The sequence below is a fragment of the Protopterus annectens genome, chromosome 12.part0 (assembly GCF_019279795.1).
Source record: "Protopterus annectens isolate FY-2018-M chromosome 12.part0, PAN1.0, whole genome shotgun sequence".
NCBI classification, from domain to species: Eukaryota; Metazoa; Chordata; order Ceratodontiformes; family Protopteridae; genus Protopterus; species Protopterus annectens.
In genome coordinates, this window is record NC_056746.1 from 1,292,503,432 (window position 1) to 1,292,523,431 (window position 20,000).

General features: G+C 39.5%; 1 protein-coding gene across 2 annotated transcripts in view; it reads left to right on the forward strand.

Moving 5' to 3' along the window:
• HCK (HCK proto-oncogene, Src family tyrosine kinase) overlaps nucleotides 1-20,000 on the forward strand; it is a 560,445-nt gene that overhangs the window by 283,712 nt on the left and 256,733 nt on the right. For both annotated transcript variants that reach the window (XM_044090343.1, XM_044090344.1), the window contains exon 9: nucleotides 14,315-14,467. In XM_044090343.1, the coding sequence (XP_043946278.1) occupies nucleotides 14,315-14,467 (153 nt within the window). The remainder of the gene's footprint in view (nucleotides 1-14,314; nucleotides 14,468-20,000) is intronic.

The window sequence follows — 20,000 nt, forward strand, 5'->3', positions numbered from 1 at the left end:
ACCAAATAGGCTGTATGTGTTGTCTGTACTCTATAGGGGAACCTTATAGGCTGTATGTGTTGTTAGTACTGTATAGGGGAGCCATATAGGTTGTATATGTTGTCAGTACTGTATAAGGAAACCTTATAGGCTTTATGTGTTGTCAGTACTGTATAGGGGAACCATATAGGCCATATGTGTTGTCAGTACTGTATAGGGGAACCTTATAGGCTGTATGTGTTGTCAGTACTGTATAGGGGAACCATATAGGCCATATGTGTTGTCAGTACTATATAAGGGAACCATAGAGGATGTATGTGTTGTCAGTACTGTATAGGGGAACCATATAGGCCATATGTGTTGCCAGTACTGTATAAGGGAACCATATAGGCTGTGTTGTCAGACCTGTATAGGGGAATCATACAGGCTGTATGTGTTGTCAGTACTGTATAGGGGAACCATATAGGCTGTATGTGTTGTCAGTACTGTATTTACTTCATTTCTCTTTGTAGTAGCTGCTTAATGTTACGCTCCATAATTTATTCATTTTTATTAACTCTTTTGCCATTATTCCCTATAATTTCTCCCTTTGTTTCTTGCCTTCATTCACTACCAGACCAAGCTGTCTTGCTTGTAATACGGCCATTACATTATTATTATACTGTGGCTTTGTATCTTGCACTGTATTCTTGACCTATATTCTCTCTGACTGTGGGCAGGATTCACAGATATTATACCTCATGGAGCAAGCCTGTGATGTCATACCAAAGCCCCATGGGATTCCTACCCCGAAGTGTAACACAGTACTCTGTGCACAGAACACACATGAAAATGACCCGCCCCTAGGAGCATACATGATTCAGAGACACTACACTGACTGTGTATGGGCTGGCTATGACCACATAAGTTAAGGGGCATGAACTCCATACTTACTGTTGGTGCAATACATCTAACTGCACCAATCTCCTTCCCCCTGCTGGAGTGTTGCTCAGCATATATACAGTGGAGCAGCAAGCAGCAACACCAGTGCTTATTTAAAAAAGAAGAACAGAACTTCTGCCCAATAGAGAAATCCCTTCCAGCAAGATAGTTCCCTGGGGTGCAGGTTAACTTGTTCCCCCAGCAGCACTGCTCCCAGCCCCCACAAACTGACACTAAGTTCCGACTAATAAGAGCTCTCACACCACCAGATCTACTTATTACAATATAATTATAACGACCCTGGTTCTGCTGTCATGCTCAGTGAATGGTAAACATCTATGAATGTCCATGTGGCGTGACTACAGTTTTTTTTATTGCCATCCTTTGTGTTTCCTTGCACTTTTTTCCCTGCATGCACTATACTGTGATTTAATTCAACTAGATTCATGCTGACTCTCCAGCACTAATTCATTCAAATCCTGATCCAGCAAAATGGTTCGGCTAAATCTAACAAGGCAGGGTTTAGGTAAAGCAGTGGAAATTAAGAAATATTTATAGGTCAGTTGAGGACAGCAAAGGATTTTTGGTAGATTTTTCTCAGAAAAATACAGAAGGGATCTGAAGTTTGTAACAAATGAAGAGATTATAACATCACAAAACACACTGACTAAAAAACTAATAGTAAAATATAACATATTAGGGAGAAGTTGACGAAAGAACTGAAGAGAGAGGATTGGAAGTATATTTCAAGAGACAGCTAAAGCCAAGGAATAGAAAAAAATGTTGATTTTTAATTGTGATGGGGGGGCAGTATGCATATGGATTCAGAAGGAAAGGTTACTAATAGGGAAAAGGAGGATGAGATAGGTAGATGGGGGGGTAATTAATCCATTGAGGGGGTAATTAACCCATCGGGGATCTCAGACGATGCACATTAGTGCAGAGAGTAAATAAGTGCAACAGGTAAGGAGCTATGTAGGCAGGCTGAGTACAAATGGAGTTTTGCAGAGCAAACTGTAAGGTGGAGGGGTAAAAGTAAGGAAGGTCAATGTAGTGAACCTCGGTAAAAATGTGGGGGCAGGGCTGACCTGCTATGATCAGATTAAAGTGGCAGTAGCAGAAATATTCCGAGATGCAGCAGAAAACTTAGGAAGGAACAAGGAAGAGCAATTATGGAAATCGAATGTAGGTTATAAGAAATACAGAAGCAGACAGGGAGAGATGGATCACATTGTCTAGCGGTTGAAGAAGAACTAAAACTTTGATGCAGAACAGTAGAGAGAGTCAATAAGTCAAAAAAGATGTAGCAGCAACAGACATTTTGTGGAGTTAGAGATAAGATGAGGATATAACTGGCATGCAGACTAAGGCGGTAGAGAAAGGGAAGAGAGAGCAATTGTGTAAAGAATGACAAGAACGTAATGTGCCACAGTGAAGGCCGAATCAGGAAATTTGTGACAGACCTGCAAGAAAGTATATTCCTCTAAAGAGCTGAATTCTCCCAAGGATCAAACAAAGGAGTCAGGCAAGCTGTGATTTTGGCAGGAAGTATGCACAAAGTCAATCACAGTTTTAGAACGTATCATGAAACGTGGTAAAGATGGTGATAGGAGAGTTGAAAAGCAGTAAAAGTTCCTATGAAATTTAATAAGTCTGTGAAAAAAATAATTTACAAAAGATTGAATTAATTTGTTTAACAGATGAATGCAAAAGAGGAGACTGCCACAGTCTAAGAACAGGTGATTGTGGTTATCTTTCCGTGAAAACAGAGAAGGAAATGGTTAGTCCAGGAAGCTTTACACCTTCCTCACTTATAAATTAACAATGATAGCATCAACACTGGAGGCAAGTAGGATTTGTCAAACAAGGGCATTTAGATGAAGGCTGGCAGTTTGTTTGCATGTTCATGGACAGAGTAGACGAAAGGTATACAGAAAAGGACTGTGCACGTCCATTCACCTTAAAGAAGGGCTCAGCTAAATGGCCATTACCCTTTCACTGTCTTAATACAAATGGAAAAAGGCAATGGATTTAAAGTATGGATCTGGCATTCAATCATGAGCAAAAGAATTGAGATTATGGTAAGTGAACAAATGTCTGCAAATATAAAATTCCAAATGGGCACTTGATAATGTAAATCTTGACCAAATGAATGAGAGAAACATTTATGGAAAGTGAAGAGGGTCACCATTTCTAATGTTGGGACCTGCTAGAGTGAGTCCCAGAATAAGGAGACTGACCGGTCAAAAGAATGGACATATATATTAAGCCTGAGATGCCATTTCTTGGAATATTCCCTTCTTTTCTCAGAGTGTAATCTTCCCTGCTAAATGCTTATTTTATTACTTCATTTGAGTTAACCCAGAAGGACAAGCATAAAATGTATACATTTTCATTTTTTCCAATATTTGTTTAATTTCATATGACAGCCAGAATCTATCATCACTTTGTCACTGGTGTCCTATGTGCCGCTCCTTTACAAACATTGTACTATTAATAACTGGGGAAGGGTTAGAGCATATGGTTGTAGGTCTGAACTATGCGTTTCACATCTGCTGTTATCAGGGTGAAGCAGAGATATAGGACCTGGAGAAATGGAAGTTCAGCATTTAAGGAATTTATTTTCCTTATTCATCTTTAACCGTGGTCCTTCTATTTTTCATAGTAGTAGATACTAGCAAGCATAGCAAATAACATTATGTTTTGACCAGACTTTTGTTGAACACTGCCCAAAGGCGAAGGCTACAATGCCATGATTCAGCCACCCTTTAGCTTATTATTACTGTGCACTAAATGCCAGCGCCACATGTGAGACACTGATACCGTGTACATTTCTTTAATTTTATGAGACAGGGAAAGGCAAGCCAATTTGTTCCTAAATAAAATATAAAACCATATTTACAATATGTTCATAAAGAGTGTCAACAGTGAGGGGATGAAAGAACTAAATTGTGTAGCATCCCTTTGCAAAGGCTGAGCTGTGGTTTGCACTCTTTTTTTTCTTGCTGTTGTTCTACAAAAACTTCTCAAAGGCCACCAGGATGCGGTGCTTGCATGCTGGGTCTCAACTCATTGTATAGAGCTAGTACTCATCAGCCATTGCATAATGTGTATTGGTTGTCAATAGTCCGCAGGACATGTGTGCCACAGATTACCTCCCACATCTTGCTGCAACAATATCACAGGATTTTTCTGAAAAATGTGCAAAATAAAAATAATAATGCTAGGATATACAGTTTTCTAGCATGACACCTGCCCTTGTGGTGCTGTGTCTGCTAAAATAAATATATTAAACCATTTTGTATATATATCACAGAGCAAAATGTTTGGCCTGAAGCACTCACCTCTGCAAGATCTTCTTCTGTATACTAAGGGAGGTCAAGGGTATAAAATTTGAATTGATACTGTAACAAAACATCACTGGCTGAAGTGATCTGTGTCTTAATGGTGGTCAGTGAGTGCCCTAAGGCACAACAGTGGACACCAGTGGTAAGGAAAGCCTACAAGTTAAAGAAAGAGATCTTCCTCTGAATTATCTTAGGGTAATCTCTAGATATGACCAAAACGTACTAACGGTCTAAGACGGCAGTAACTAGCAGTCACTAAATCAAAAACTCAGCAACAGTAGAAGTTTAGCAAGACAATGTCACAAGGCTATCAGATGGATTCAAACACTTTATAGATCAGCTAACCATCCATTACCTTAGGGGTCAGTGGTCAGGCATGACATAGATGGCCCTCAACAATGATGGATAGATGCAATGCTGAAGTAGCTCAGCACAAGTAGAACACAGTACAGAAAATCCAAATGGTGTCAACAGCAACAACCATGCGGTTCTTTCCAAAGGTTAGCTCAGCACAAGTAGAACACAGTACAGAAAATCCAAATGGTGTCAACAGCAACAACCATGCGGTTCTTTCCAAAGGTTAGCTCAGCACAAGTAGAACACAGTACAGAAAATCCAAATGGTGTCAACAGCAACAACCATGCGGTTCTTTCCAAAGGTTAGCTCAGCACAAGTAGAACACAGTACAGAAAATCCAAATGGTGTCAACAGCAACAACCATGCGGTTCTTTCCAAAGGTTAGCTCAGCACAAGTAGAACACTGTACAGAAAATCCAAATGGTGTCAACAGCAACAACCATGCGGTTCTTTCCAAAGGTTAGCTCAGCACAAGTAGAACACTGTACAGAAAATCCAAAAAGCACAGAGAAGGAAGTTAAATGGATCATGCGTTTGAGAGCTGATTCAGGTAAAGGGTTGAATGAGAAGGCTTCGATTAGACCCTTTCTTAAAACCAAAAGTACGCGTGTTAGGTGATTTATTTTATTTTAATTTATGAGTAATATGTATGAGTTTTAGGCTAGATGTGTAGTGATACATTTTTATACATTTTTTATTGTTGTTGACAGTGGTTTATTGTGCTTTGCTAGTATTTATGTACACACACACACACACACACACATATATATATATATATATATATATATATATATATATATATATATATATAATATTTAGTATATGTTTATTAGTTATTGGCTTCTTTTTTCATTTTATTGTGTATATAGGAATCACTACTTTTGCATGATGGTTCTGCTTCTTTAAATTGTGATTATGACATCAGAATTAATTGATGTTGAGTATATAAAGGCTGCTTAATTGATTGCCCTTTTCAATGGTCTGAAGAAGCTGTATTGTGAACGCGCTTACCTACTGTGTGCACTTATTAAACCTGATTTTTTGATTGTATCTACTGTGTTCTACTTGTGCTGAGCTGTGTTTTGGAAAGAACCACATGGTTGTTGCTGTTGATACCATTTGGATTTTATTTACTGTGTTCTACTTGTGCTGAGCTATCCTTTAGAAAGAACCGCATGGTTGTTGCTGCTGCTACCATTTTGATTGCTGTAATAGTAAAATATAACATATTAGGGCGAAGTTGATGAAAGAACGGAAGAGAGAGGATTGGAAGTATATTTCAAGAGACAGCTAAAGCCAAGGAATAGAAAAAATGTTAATTTTTAATTGTGATGGGGGGGCAGTATGCATGTGGATTCAGAAGGAAAGGTTACTAATAGGGAAAAGGAGGATGAGATAGGTAGATGAGGAGGTAATTAATCCATTGAGAGGGTAATTAACCCATCAGGGATCTCAGACGATGCACATTAGTGCAGAGTGTAAATAAGTGCAACAGGTAAGGGGCTATGTAGGCAGGCTGAGTACAAATGGAGTTTTGCAGAGCAAAATGTAAGGTGGAGGGGTAAAAGTAAGGAAGGTCAATGTAGTGAACCTCGGTAAAAATGTGGGGGCAGGGCTGACCTGCTGTGATCAGATTAAAGTGGCAGTAGCAGAAATATTCCCAGATGCAGCAGAAAACTTAGGAAGGAACAAGGAAGAGCAATTATGGAAATCGGATGTAGGTTATAAGAAATGCAGAAGCAGACAGGGAGAGATGGATCACATTGTCTAGCGGTTGAAGAAGAACTAAAACTTTGATGCAGAACAGTAGAGAGAGTCAATAAGTCGAAAAAGATGTAGCAGGGAACAGACATTTTGTGGAGTTAGGGAGATAAGATGAGGATATAACTGGCATGCAGACTAAGGCGGTAGAGAAAGGGAAGAGAGAGCAATTGTGTAAAGAATGACAAGAACGTAATGTGCCACACTGAAGGCCAAATCAGGAAATTTGTGACAGACCTGCAAGAAAGTATATTCCTCTAAAGAGCTGAATTCTCCCAAGGATCAAACAAAGGAGTCAGGCAAGTTGTGATTTTGGCAGGAAGTATGCACAAAGTCAATCACAGTTTTAGAACGTATCATGAAACGTGGTAAAGATGGTGATAGGAGAGTTGAAAAGCAGTAAAAGTTCCTATGAAATTTAATAAGTCTGTGAAAAAAAGAATTTACAAAAGATTGAATTAATTTGTTTAACAGATGAATGCAAAAGAGAAGACTGCCACAGTCTAAGAACAGGTGATTGTGGTTATCTTTCCATGAAAACAGAGAAGGAAATGGTTAGTCCAGGAAGCTTTACACCTTCCTCACTTATAAATTAACAATGATAGCATCAACACTGGAGGAGGCAAGTAGGATTTGTCAAACAAGGGCATTTAGATGAAGGCTGGCAGTTTGTTTGCATGTTCATGGACAGAGTAGACGAAAGGTATTCAGAAAAGGACTGTGCACGTCCATTCACCTTAAAGAAGGGCTCAGCTAAATGGCCATTACCCTTTCACTGTCCTAATACAAATGGAAAAAGGCAATGGATTTAAAGTATGGATCTGGCATTCAATCATGAGCAAAAGAATTGAGATTATGGTAAGTGAACAAATGTCTGCAAATATAAAATTCCAAATGGGCACTTGATAATGTAAATCTTGACCAAATGAATGAGAGAAACACTTATGGAAAGTGAAGAGGGTCACCATTTCTAATGTTGGGACCTGCTAGAGTGAGTCCCAGAATAAGGAGACTGAACGGTCAAAAGAATGGACATATATATATTAAGCCTGAGATGCCATTTCTTGGAATATTCCCTTTTCTCAGAGGTATTGTAATCTTCCCTGCTAAATGCTTATTTTATTACTTCATTTGAGTTAACCCAGAAGGACAAGCATAAAATGTATACATTTTCATTTTTTCCAATATTTGTTTAATTTCATATGACAGCCAGAATCTATCATCACTTTGTCACTGGTGTCCTATGTGCCGCTCCTTTACAAACATTGTACTATTAATAACTGGGGAAGGGTTATAGCATATGGTTGTAGAGAAGTCTTCCCTTTAGGTCTGAACTATGCGTTTCACATCTGCTGTTATCAGGGTGAAGCAGAGATATAGGACCTGGAGAAATGGAAGTTCAGCATTTAAGGAATTTATTTTCCTTATTCATCTTTAACCGTGGTCCTTCTATTTTTCATAGTAGTAGATACTAGCAAGCATAGCAAATAACATTATGTTTTGACCAGACTTTTGTTGAACACTGCCCAAAGGGGAAGGCTACAATGCCATGATTCAGCCACCCTTTAGCTTATTATTACTGTGCACTAAATGCCAGCGCCACATGTGAGACACTGATACCGTGTACATTTCTTTAATTTTATGAGACAGGGAAAGGCAAGCCAATTTGTTCCTAAATAAAATATAAAACCATATTTACAATATGTTCATAAAGAGTGTCAACAGTGATGGGATGAAAGAACTAAATTGTGTAGCATCCCTTTGCAAAGGCTGAGCTGAGGTTTGCACTCTTTTTTTCTTGCTGTTGTTCTACAAAAACTTCTCAGCGTCACCAGGATGCCACGTGCTTGCATGCTGGGTCTCAACTCATTGTATAGAGCTAATACTCATCAGCCATTGCATAATGTGTATTAGTTGTCAATAGTCCGCAGGACATGTGTGCCACAGATTACCTCCCACATCTTGCTGCAACAATATCACAGGATTTTTCTGAAAAATGTGCAAAATAAAAATAATAATGCTAGGATATACAGTTTTCTAACATGACACCTGCCCTTGTGGGGCTGTGTCTGCTAAAATAAATATATTAAACCATTTTGTATATATATCACAGAGCAAAATGTTTGGCCTGAAGCACTCACCTCTGCAAGATCTTCTTCTGTATACTAAGGGAGGTCAAGGGTATAAAATTTGAATTGATACTGTAACAAAACATCACTGGCTGAAGTGATCTGTGTCTTAATGGTGGTCAGTGAGTGCCCTAAGGCACAACAGTGGACACCAGTGGTAAGGAAAGCCTACAAGTTAAAGAAAGAGATCTTCCTCTGAATTATCTTAGGGTAATCTCTAGATATGACCAAAACGTACTAACGGTCTAAGACGGCAGTAACTAGCAGTCACTAAATCAAAAACTCAACAACAGTAGAAGTTTAGCAAGACAATGTCACAAGGCTATCAGATGGATTCAAACACTTTATAGATCAGCTAACCATCCATTACCTTAGGGGTCAGTGGTCAGGCATGACATAGATGGTCCTCAACAATGATGGATAGATGCAATGCTGAAGTAGGCATATTCTCCTGAGGTGGAAGGAGCACCTGGGAGGAACTCTTGAACCTTGTGGACATGCTGTGCTTTGATAACACAATGCCAGAAGTAGCTGGTGGACAGGATCCATTTCTGCAGGTGAAGTTGCTGTGACAATTAAGGAGTTCTGAGGTGACAAGAGCATGGAAGTAGATGAGATTCATCTGAAAAGTATGAAGGCACTGGATATTGTTGGAGTGTTATAGTTAACAAGCCTTTCTAATGCTGCATGCAATGTGGGCTAGTACTTCTGACTCATCACACTGCAATAGCCCATTTCAAAATCAGGAACAGGAGGCGTTGCTGGGTAACGGGAGGAAAAGATGAAAAGCCCCTGGTACTGAGAACAAGAGGTTATTACCCTAAGCAATATAGGTAATGGGTCAGGAACAGGAAAACGGACATTTTGGTAAAGATGTTTATAAAAGTCAAAGAAAAGTGAGACAATGGAACATACACACACACACACACACACACACACACACACACACACACACACACACACACACACACACACACACACACACACACACACACAAGTTCAGTGGTTCATTCTTTGCTTTTTCTCGCTTTCAGAAACTTTCTAACTTTCTTCATCATACCAGATATTTTATCCATTAATATCCGCACATATCTCACAAGCAAAGAGATTATAAAAGCAAGACTTACTTAAATTTCCAAGGAATTTAGATTGTTTACAAATTTCAAATTAGTTTTGTCACTCTGAAGTCAATAGGTTGCAGAGCATTCTTTATGAAACTGGTAATCGTGTAAGGTGAGAACACAACATGTAATAAAGCAGCTGTGCACTATCTTACCTGACTTATTTAGTTTGTGGTGTCCCTCCTGGCTATTCAGCATTCATAACACACTCTGGTAATCTGCAGTAAAATAAAAGTTATGCCAGCCACACAAAATGGAACATTGGTCACAATTCTATGTATGTTACAGTTATGTACACAACTCGGGAAAACATGTACACAATATCAATGTAATATTTTTGTTTTATTCACTGTTTCTCCACATAGGGCATAGGTAGGTACTACGCTATCAACCCAAGGGCCTAAGTAAGCCTACCCAGCAAGGTTCCCTGGCTTACGCCACCCAAGAAAGTTATTTTCCTGTGCCCCTGTCGAGCAGAGCCACAGAAGTGATCCCCGGGGTGTATTTCCTGTTTCCCATCCACTCATCAAGATTTTTCTTGAAGAGTGCTAATGGTGAACTTTGCTTGACATAGATGGGTAGCTTCTTCCAGAGTATAGGAAGTCTCTGGGACAGGAATCTATCCCTCCAGCATGTCCTCTTTATTGTGGTGACAAGGTTTAGGTCCCTAGAGCATGTAGGATTGGGATTTCTTTAGGTGTAGCATGTCCAACAGCTCTGGGTTTAACATAGTTTTATATGTTAGGCAGAGATCTCCTCAGAGTAGGCAATATGCTACACAGTAAAGCTGAAGTTTTTTGAGATGGACAGTGTATCTGGGTATCTGTTTGAGGCCAGTAATCCTCTTTGTGAGGTACTTCTGTGGCCTTTCCAGGTGCTGCAGATGTCTTGTGAGGTACATTCCAAAAGGGGCGTTGTACTCTATAATGGGTCTAATGCGTGCCGAGTAGACGGGAATAATGACCTCTTTTTTCCTTGATGAGAACCCTTTTGTGGCAAGGTGTACCACATAGAAGGATTTCCTGACTACTGTGGAGATGTGATTATCAAAGGAGAGACTACTGTCCACATGGGTCCCAAGGTCTCTTATCACACATTCGGCATTAAGTAGACTGCCGTTTATGTGGTAGTTCATGGGTACAGAGTTTTTACCAAAGGGGATGACACTGCACTTTTTGGCATTGAGCTTGAGGCCATGGCTCTGACACCAGGCATGAGGTCCTTCTGTAGGATGTCCACATCATTTGGGGACTCGACTATGGCTCCTAGTTTGCAGTCATCTGTGAACTTAGTTGGCCTGAGGCCTTCTGTGTTAGCCTGTACTTCAGAGAAGTAGATAACAAACAGGAGCGGTCCCAGGACGGTACCCTGTGGTACTTCACTTGTCACTGGTCTGAAGTCTGATTTGAAGTCTGCAACTTTTACAGTATGGGTTCTGTCAGTGAGCCAGTTGGCAACCCATCTTGTGACATAGGGATTTATACCTAGTTTAGTGAGTTTAGCTATAATTCCAGAATGGGGGATAGTGTCGAAAGCCTTGACAAGGTCAAGATAGGCTGTGTGAACCACCTTACCCTCGTCTACGGCTTTGGTGACTGCCTCAAAGAAGTCGATCAGGTAGAGAAGGCATGATCTGCCTTTCATAAACCCGAATTGGGTGGGGTCCAGAGTTTGGAGATTACCAATGTCTTTGTTTATGAGTTCCATGATGATACGCTCCGTGGCCTTGCAGACCAGGCTCATCAGACTAATAGGGCGATAGTTCCTAGGATCAGTGGTGGCTTCCCCTTTGTGGAGTGAGATAACTGTTGCTGTGCGCCATTCAGTAGGCACAAAGCCTGACATGAGACTATAACTGAACATGGTGCATAGGTGGGGAGCTAAGTTAAGTTCATGTAAAACGCAGCCTGGGATGTTGTCCGGTCCCATGCATGCTGTGTTTTTGGTTTTAGAAAATGCAGCTTTTGCCTGCATAGATGTGATTACAGGGACTCTGCATTCTTCTTGTATAGATATGGGCCCTTTAGGGGGTGAGAGTTAGCACTGAACCAGGATATTGGCAATATCAGTTGGTTCTGTAATTTGCGTGCCATTGTGCTATAACTCAGAGCAGATCTGGGTGTTGCCATTGAGATTCTTGACATAGCTATAGAATGCTTTGTGGTTGCCCTTAGAATCAGTGGTGATTTTGTTTTCATAGCTAGCTTTGGAGGATCTTATAAGGGATCTCAGCTTCTTACTGAGGCTGACCAGAGAGCTCCTCCACTCATGGGATTTTACTTTCTTTTGCAACAGCTTCTTCATTCTGTTGTAGAGTTTGTTTATGGCAGGGGACCACCAGATTGGCTTCCTTTTTTTGGAGGATAGCGTCTTGGTTCTGTTTGGGATAGCACGATCCATGCACTCGTGTAAGTGCTTATAGAGTGCATTTGTGTAGGATTCAGCAGTCTTAACTGCATTGTCCATCTGCACGGGTGTCATGAAGTTCACCACTTCTGTCTTAAGAAGCATGAAGTTGGCTTTGGGGAAATATTTTACCGTGGTTTCCTTAACGGTGGGTGGGGATGGGATGCGGATATATAGGGTGATTTAGCTTATGGTCGGATCTGACCAACGAGGAGTTGATTTCAGGTGTGGCACACCAGTCACTCATGTTGGCAATGACTAAGTCTAGGATATTGTTGCCCCTGGTGGGGGTGTGGATAAGTTGATCCAGCGTTGAGCGAAGGAGTTGGTACAGGAGTAGTTTTCCCACTTAATGGTGGGGTAGTTGAAATCGCCCATTATTAGGGTGTTTGGTTGAACCCTAGTATTTTCCAGTATATCAAGAAAAGAGGAGTGGGAATCCTGGGGCATGGTGGGGGATCTGTAGCAAGTTACAATTTGGATTGCAGTTTTACCCAGGGTTAGTTGCACTTGGATAACCTCGGATGCATTATGCTGCGCAACTAGCCTTTAGGTGTGGATATCCTTAATATATATGGACATGCCTCCGCCTTTGGTGTTCTGGTCCAGGTTAGATGGCCGAAAAGTGTGGTATGAGTTATAACCTGGTAATGCAGGGGTGCTCTCTAGAGCCTTGAACCTGGTCTCAATCACTGCACAGATATCAATGTTCTCCACTTTAAGGAGTGCCTCGAGTGAGTGCATTTTGAGATTTAGACTTCTAGCATTGAGTAGCATTACCCTCAGTTTTTGCTTGCCTGTTCCTGTTACGTTGGTGAATTTGTCATTTGAACCTTGCCTAAAAAAGGCACTATAAGGGTGGCAAGAGCCTTAGCCAGTATCCGGAATCCCAGGGGCGACAGGTGCAGGCCATCTCTGACAAAGCATTGTTGTCTGTCGACCATGTTGTCCCAGGCAGACAGATACTGGAACCCCTTAGAATGACACCAGAAGCTTAGCCAATTGTTGAAGTCAATCATTTTGCCCTTGTACTGTGGTATCATTGTGGGCGATGGCAGGATGCTACTCAGGGCTAGGGTCATACCTGCCTGGGCTACAAGATCAGAGATCTTTTCCATGTATCTTTTCATGTAGTCCAGGGAGGTACATCTCACATCATTCACACCAACATGGACAATGACAAAGTCATATTTGTACTTGCTATGGAGTGACCTGAGTGTGTGGGTTATATGGTGGATCCTGGCACCCGACAGGCAGCTGACAGTAGCCTTCTCATTGTTTAGCCTGGTGAGTGGGACATCAGTGTGCCTGACTATAGAGTCACCTATGACTAGTGTTTTGGGTATGTTGGTTTGCCTTATGGGCTGTGGTTTATTGGTACACTGAGTCTGTGGGCTATGTGTCATTTGGGTTGTGTTGGGGGTGGAGGTTGCTTGCGTTTCTGCTTTGGAGGTCTCTGTTGCTTGAGCAGATTATTATTGAGAGCCTCTGCGAATGTTTTTGTGTTTCTATGTGTGGATTTTTGTAGTGTAGGTTTAGTGGGACTATGTGATGAGTGTGGTGTGGGGCATGTGTTTACCTTCTCTTCTTGATTGTCAAGTTCAGTCTTGGTTGGAGAGAGCTTTACCTCCAGTTTGGCTAGATAAGTGCATCTCTCACAGGTTATGGTGTTGGGTAGTAGGAGGAGAGGGTTGTCTACGTACATGAGGCAACTGCTACATTGCCTCAAGATGCCCCGATTCATCAGATAGACAGGAGAGAATACTGGGAGCTGACCCTTAGCTTTTTGCAGTAAACTGACATCAATAACTTTAATCTCTTATTAAATGAGTAACTCTCATCTCACACATGAAAGCATCTTAATAGGGCTGTTTCCAAATACATTTAATTAAGGAACCACTGCAGCACAACATAAGCTTTACTTCTCCAGGATGCATGGCTCCTTAATCACAGCATAGTATTGTCATCTGTTAATTAGTAGAGACTAATTAACAGCTGGCAATACTATGCTGTTAATTAGTCAAGCCTGATAGTAGGTGATCTGTGGTGCTATCAATGTTGTTCGGGCAAGGGCTAAAAGAATGAATAGTCTGTTAATGGAACAGTAAAGCTGAAATGTTGCTGGACTTCACCTGGTATGCTTACTGTTTATTCCAGTCAAAATTGCTAAATTCTCTGTCCCACCACTTCAAACCAGACAAGACAGAAAAGGGTTTCAAAGTGGGTATGTAGTCAATATGATATCATGTAGTGAACAGTGGTCAACTTAATTAATGTTTTACTTTTTTTTCAGAACAATGTGATGGTCTTTGTCAGAAACTGACTGTTGCCTGTGCTAGTAAACAACCTCAAAAGCCATGGGAGAAGGATGCTTGGGAAATTCCAAGAGAATCCCTAAAAATGGATAAGAAACTTGGAGCAGGACAGTTTGGAGAAGTTTGGATGGGTAAGACCAAATATAATGTAATTTTCTTTCAGAATTTATCACAACAGGAATGAAAGACAGCTACAGCCTTTGATATGACTTTAAAGTGAATTAGTTATCAGCGACATAATGTAGTATGCAATATGACATTTCGCAGTCTGGGAACTACCTTTTAAAGAAAACATGGGCGTCATTATTGCGGTCAGTTTGGTACTAGCTCCTCCTTCTCCAAGTTTTGAAATAAGATCAGGTTATATCATATCAATCATATCATATCATCCACAATATGACCTTTGTTCAAAAAAAGTTGCATTATGGCTAAAAACAGTACCAGTTTATGACAAAAGAGCAACAGGCGTCACCAAAATTATGTATCATTGTTGTCTCTGATCATTCCAACAGCCTTACGTTATTATTTTATCATTTTTGCAACCCTCTTATGCAAGCTCATAAAAACAAGAACAAGGATCCACAAAGTATGACTACTTATCAGAAGACTCTACACAACTGCCCTCTAGACATTACTCTTCCACATCTCCCAGTTTATCCTTAAATCCTGCAGAGCTGCACCTCATCTCTCTCTCTCTCTCTTTCTCTCTCTGGCAGATCATTATACGGTCCTACAATCCTCTTCATAAAAAAGTACTTTCTTAAACTAAACAGAACTACTCTTCCTTCAAATTGAAACCCTTCCACCCTTGTTCTTCCTTCCTTCCTTCTAAACGTTGTTGACTCGCATATGAACCCAGATTATATTGTGAGTCAATGTTATTTAATCTTCTGTTTTCCCTAGTAAATGTGAGTAACTAGCACCTAAATCCCATGCATTGCAGTCAGATCTCTAATTCACTTACTGTCTTGGTAATCTGTCTTTGGATATTATGTATAAAAGTGTAATCCTTATCCCTCTAAGGTCTCTGGAAAAGCAATTGGTATTTCAGTTGTAAAATATGGGGATAGATAGATAGATAGATAGATAGATAGATAGATAGATAGATAGATAGATAGATAGATAGATAGATAGATAGATAGATAGATAGATAGATAGATAGATAGATAGATAGATAGATAGATAGATGGACAGAGAGAAAGGTAGATAGATAGATAGATAGATAGATAGATAGATAGATAGATAGATAGATAGATAGATAGATAGATAGCACCCTTCAAACTACTCCACTCAACTGGCCAGATTTTCACAAAATGCCCAGATTTTTGCCTTATGTTTTTGATCTGTTCTTGTTAAAATTTGTGTTTTCAGAAAAAAATCATTGAGGACTGAAATCACTAAATAATGAAAGACAATTGAGATTCAGACTTCATATCTTTCAGAAAATGCATGATAATGCAAAACTTGTTATTCTTTCATTTTTCTAAGTTTATAAGAGTAGTATTTAAAAATTGTCCCTGTTTTTGGTCCTTTGCCCTCCCCCCTTCATTTCTGATTTGTGCGGATTTCTTGTACTTAGAGGTTGTGAACTATGCTTCAAACAAGACTGCAGAAAGACTGACTAGTTGTTTATAATCAGAGAGATGTGTAAGAGTTTAGTTAATCATAGAGATGTATGGGTAAGAGTTTATTTAATCAGAGAGAAGTGTGAGTAAGAATTTAGTTAATCAGAGAGATGTGTGAGTAAGAGTTTATTTAATCTGAGAGAAGTGTGTTTAGTTAATCAGAGAGATATGTGGGTAAGAGTTTATTTAATCAGAGAGTTGTGCGAGTAAGATATCATTTAATCAGAGAGTTGTGTGAGTAAGTGTTTAGTTAATCAGAGAGATCTGTTAGTAAGAGTTTAGTTAATCAGAGAGATATGTGAGTAGGAGTTTAGTTAATCAGAGAGATGTGTGGGTAAGAGTTTATTTAATCAGAGAGATGCACGGATAAGAGTTTAGTTAATCATAGAGATGTGTGGGTAAGAGTTTAGTTAATCAGAGAGATGTGTGAGTAAGAGTTTAGTTAGTCAGAGAGATATGTGAGTAGGAGTTTAGTTAATTAGAGAGAGATGTGTGGCTAAGAGTTTATTTAATCAGAGTGATGTGTGGGTAAGTTTAGTTAATCAGAGAGATGCATGGATAAGAGTTTAGTTAATCAGAGAGATGTGTGGGTAAGAGTTTATTTAATCAGTGCGTTGTGTGAGTAAGAGTTTAGTTAATCAGAGAGATATGTGAGTAGGAGTTTAGTTAATCAGAGAGATGTGTAGGTAATAATTTAGTCAGAGAGATGCATGGATAAGCATTTAGTTAATCATAGAGATGTGTGGGTAAGAGTTTATTTAATCAGAGAGATGTGTGAGTAAGAGTTTAGTTAATCAGAAAGATGTGTGAGTAAGAGTTTAGTTAATCAGAGAGATATGTGGGTAAGAGTTTATTTAATCAGAGAGATGTGTGAGTAAGAGTTTAGTTAATCAGAGAGATATGTGAGTAAGAGTTTAGTTAATCAGAGAGAGATGTGTGACTTCTTACAAACCTGCAAGTAAGTCTGTGCTTTCTGAATGCAATTTTAACCTTTCTACCGGGTTATGCAGAGGTTGTGATCTGCCCTGTGATCTGCTTCTGTGAAGTTAAGGAAAACAGAATGCTGCCCTTGTTTTAGTTAGTGCTGAATTTGCACAGTTACGTTCCTAAAAAGGATAAACTTTAGTTGTGGAAAAGCTGTCAGGTAGTAGATCATTTTCTGTGCCCCAAAGTCCCTAGCAAGGTTTTGCTGTGTTAAAGAACTGACTTTGTTTTATTGTTTGATTCTGAGCTGAACCACAACCATTTTATGTTTTAAAAAAACACAACTTTCAACTTAAATTGAATACAAATGAAAATGTACTCTGCTGGAATTATAATCTCCTAACTTAAAGGATTGTTAAAAAAACAATGAACTTTTGCCATTCTCATGGAGATTTTTGGAGCTCAACTAAAATACTCCCTGACCTACTAAACTTTTGAAACTGCTACTAAAATTACTATCTGCCCAAGTGAACTTTGGAATAAATTGTGATAAGGCAATGTGGGGGAAAGTTGCAGAAACACATTTCTAAACAAAAAAGTACTTCAGTGCCCACATGCTGATCTAGCAAAGAAATGTGGAGAACTTGAGATGAGATGATGAGGAACAGCAGACAGCCATCCAAGTCCTGGTGGAAGAGGTCCAGGACCTGAATGAAGGTTGGAGATACATTGAAGAAGTGCCCTAGCTGAGAAAGCAGTGGATAAGGGCCAACTATTTCCTATAAAAATGAGCCTCACTGAAAATGTTGAGGCCTTCTTGTTAATTTGCAAGCAGACCGGTGAGAGGGAAGGCTGATCAGGTACTAAGGAGCTAGAGTAAGACCTCCATTCTGCAATGGAAACTCCACAATCCAATGACTACAGTAATTTAAGGCAGAAATGCTTGCTTATTGAGGTTAGCAAAGCAGTGTTGGCTCAAAGATATCATAAGTGAGCCAATGTTCCAACAAACCATCAAGATCACAAATGTTTGACTTAACCACTTGGCACAATAATGGTTAATCTCAGAAGACAATTCTGCACCCCAGATTTATAAATTCACTGAAATTGACTGTTTGTTAAGAATTCTACTCTTAGCCAGCTGTTAATGAGTATGTCAGGAGAATCGAGCTTCTGCAGACCACTTTATAGATATGATAGAAACAGATACATGCAAGTGAGCTATCACAAAACATTAGAAACCTTCTACTCAAAGGTACCCCCATAAATATAGAGGAAGACTGTTCTGAGGGGGTAAGGCTGAAGAAGAATGACAGTTGCCAGAGCTACAAGGACTATCACAGGCAGCTGTTAAGAGGGGATGGGACAAAAAAGCAATTTAGAAAAGTTAAATTTTTAAGTGCACTGAAACTGAACACAGAGATCAAATTTGTCCACAAAATTACTAACCTACACAGTGTTATGTGCTCATTTGTATGGAAATACATTCTAAATTTGCAGATGGTGTAGAATCTGCTACTGGAAGTTATGCTACAGATTCAAAAATATTCATATGGGAGGATGGGAAACAAGTACAAACCCTTCTTGATTTTGAAATGATGGTAATCTTGATAAATGAAGCTTTGGCAACTGCAAAGTAAATTCAGCAATAAAAATTGAGATTGTATGTCTGCATAGCGATAAGATGTACAGCTGAAGTAATGCCTATTGCCTAGCTTTTTAAGAAAGCATAGTAGGACAATACCATACAAAGTATAAGCTGTGAATGGGATTTCTAGTTTGCCACATCAGCTACTCACTTGCTTAAATTTTGACTCAGGAAAAAGAACTCATTTATTTGGTATAAAAGCAAAAAGGAAGATATTTTTAAGAAAACTATTGGTAGGTACCCTAAGGTATCCAATCCACAGTACTGAACTTAGTTTATAGTGCTATATTAAGGGTCCGTTTATGGAGCCCATGATGATAGCGAGTGTCTTATGGAGGTGCTATTGGCCTAGGTTTTATGTTACGGGTCCAGGATGTCAGAAAAATGACTTTCTTTATCCTTAGTTTCATTACCGATCATTGATTTGCCCTTAGATCAAATCGTCTTGGGCTAAAGTGGTAGTTGTCATTCATGGAGTAAAGAATAAAGTATTTGCTACATGATAAGGGCCACATGAAATAATTACGAAAGAGGAGTAAATTATAAAGTAGGCAGTCTGACAAAGGAATGACAAAATATATCTCATGTCAATATATTAAAACTATGCTGTGTCAAGAAAATGAGGTTTTAGTATCCTTCCAGATTAAATGATCTATGCAAGTTCCAGAGTTTGAGTCAGTGTTAGGGATAACAGGAACCCTATGGGTAAGAGGTGAAGGCATCTGTGTGCATACCCAGAAATGGCCACCCCTGATTTTAGCAAAAAAAAAAAATATATATATATATATATGTATATATATATATATATATATATATATATATATATATATGTATATATATCATGTAAGCTGCTGTCATTAATTCGGGAGTGCAGCTATAGTATTCCAACTTTTATCTGAGCATAAAGCTCTCCCTCAGGAGAATAAGTATTCAATAGTAGAGAAAGAGTGCCTTGCCCTAGGCATTGTTTTTTTCTGTAAACAAGTTAGACTTGTTACAGATCATTCCTTCTGAATCCCTATTTTTGAGGACCCCCCCCCACCTCATGAGTAGTGTCAATTGAAGCACACACCTCTGCCACAGCCACCCCTGTCAGAAGTGGAGTCAAAGGGGTGCCTTTCCTTCCTGCTTGCTCTTCTGTATTTTTTCTTTGACCTTAAGTCAGAATGAAGAGTATCCACCTTAAGGGTCATTAGTGAAAGAAACCTTGAAGTTGTATATAACATTGCAAAGGCAGAGCCTGGCAACCACCTCTCTTGCTGATCCATCAGCTGCATTATACAACAGCTTCATAAAGAGAGTAGAGATTGTCAGCATTATCACAACATGAGTCTCGACCTGTTTCTTGGATGCAGCAGTGGCTAGCTTTCTCAGAGAGTCCAAAGCCTGCCCTGCTAAGTCTCATTGAATGTGATTCATATTGGTGATGTAGTTTAACACCCTCGAAACAAATGTGTCTGAGACTTA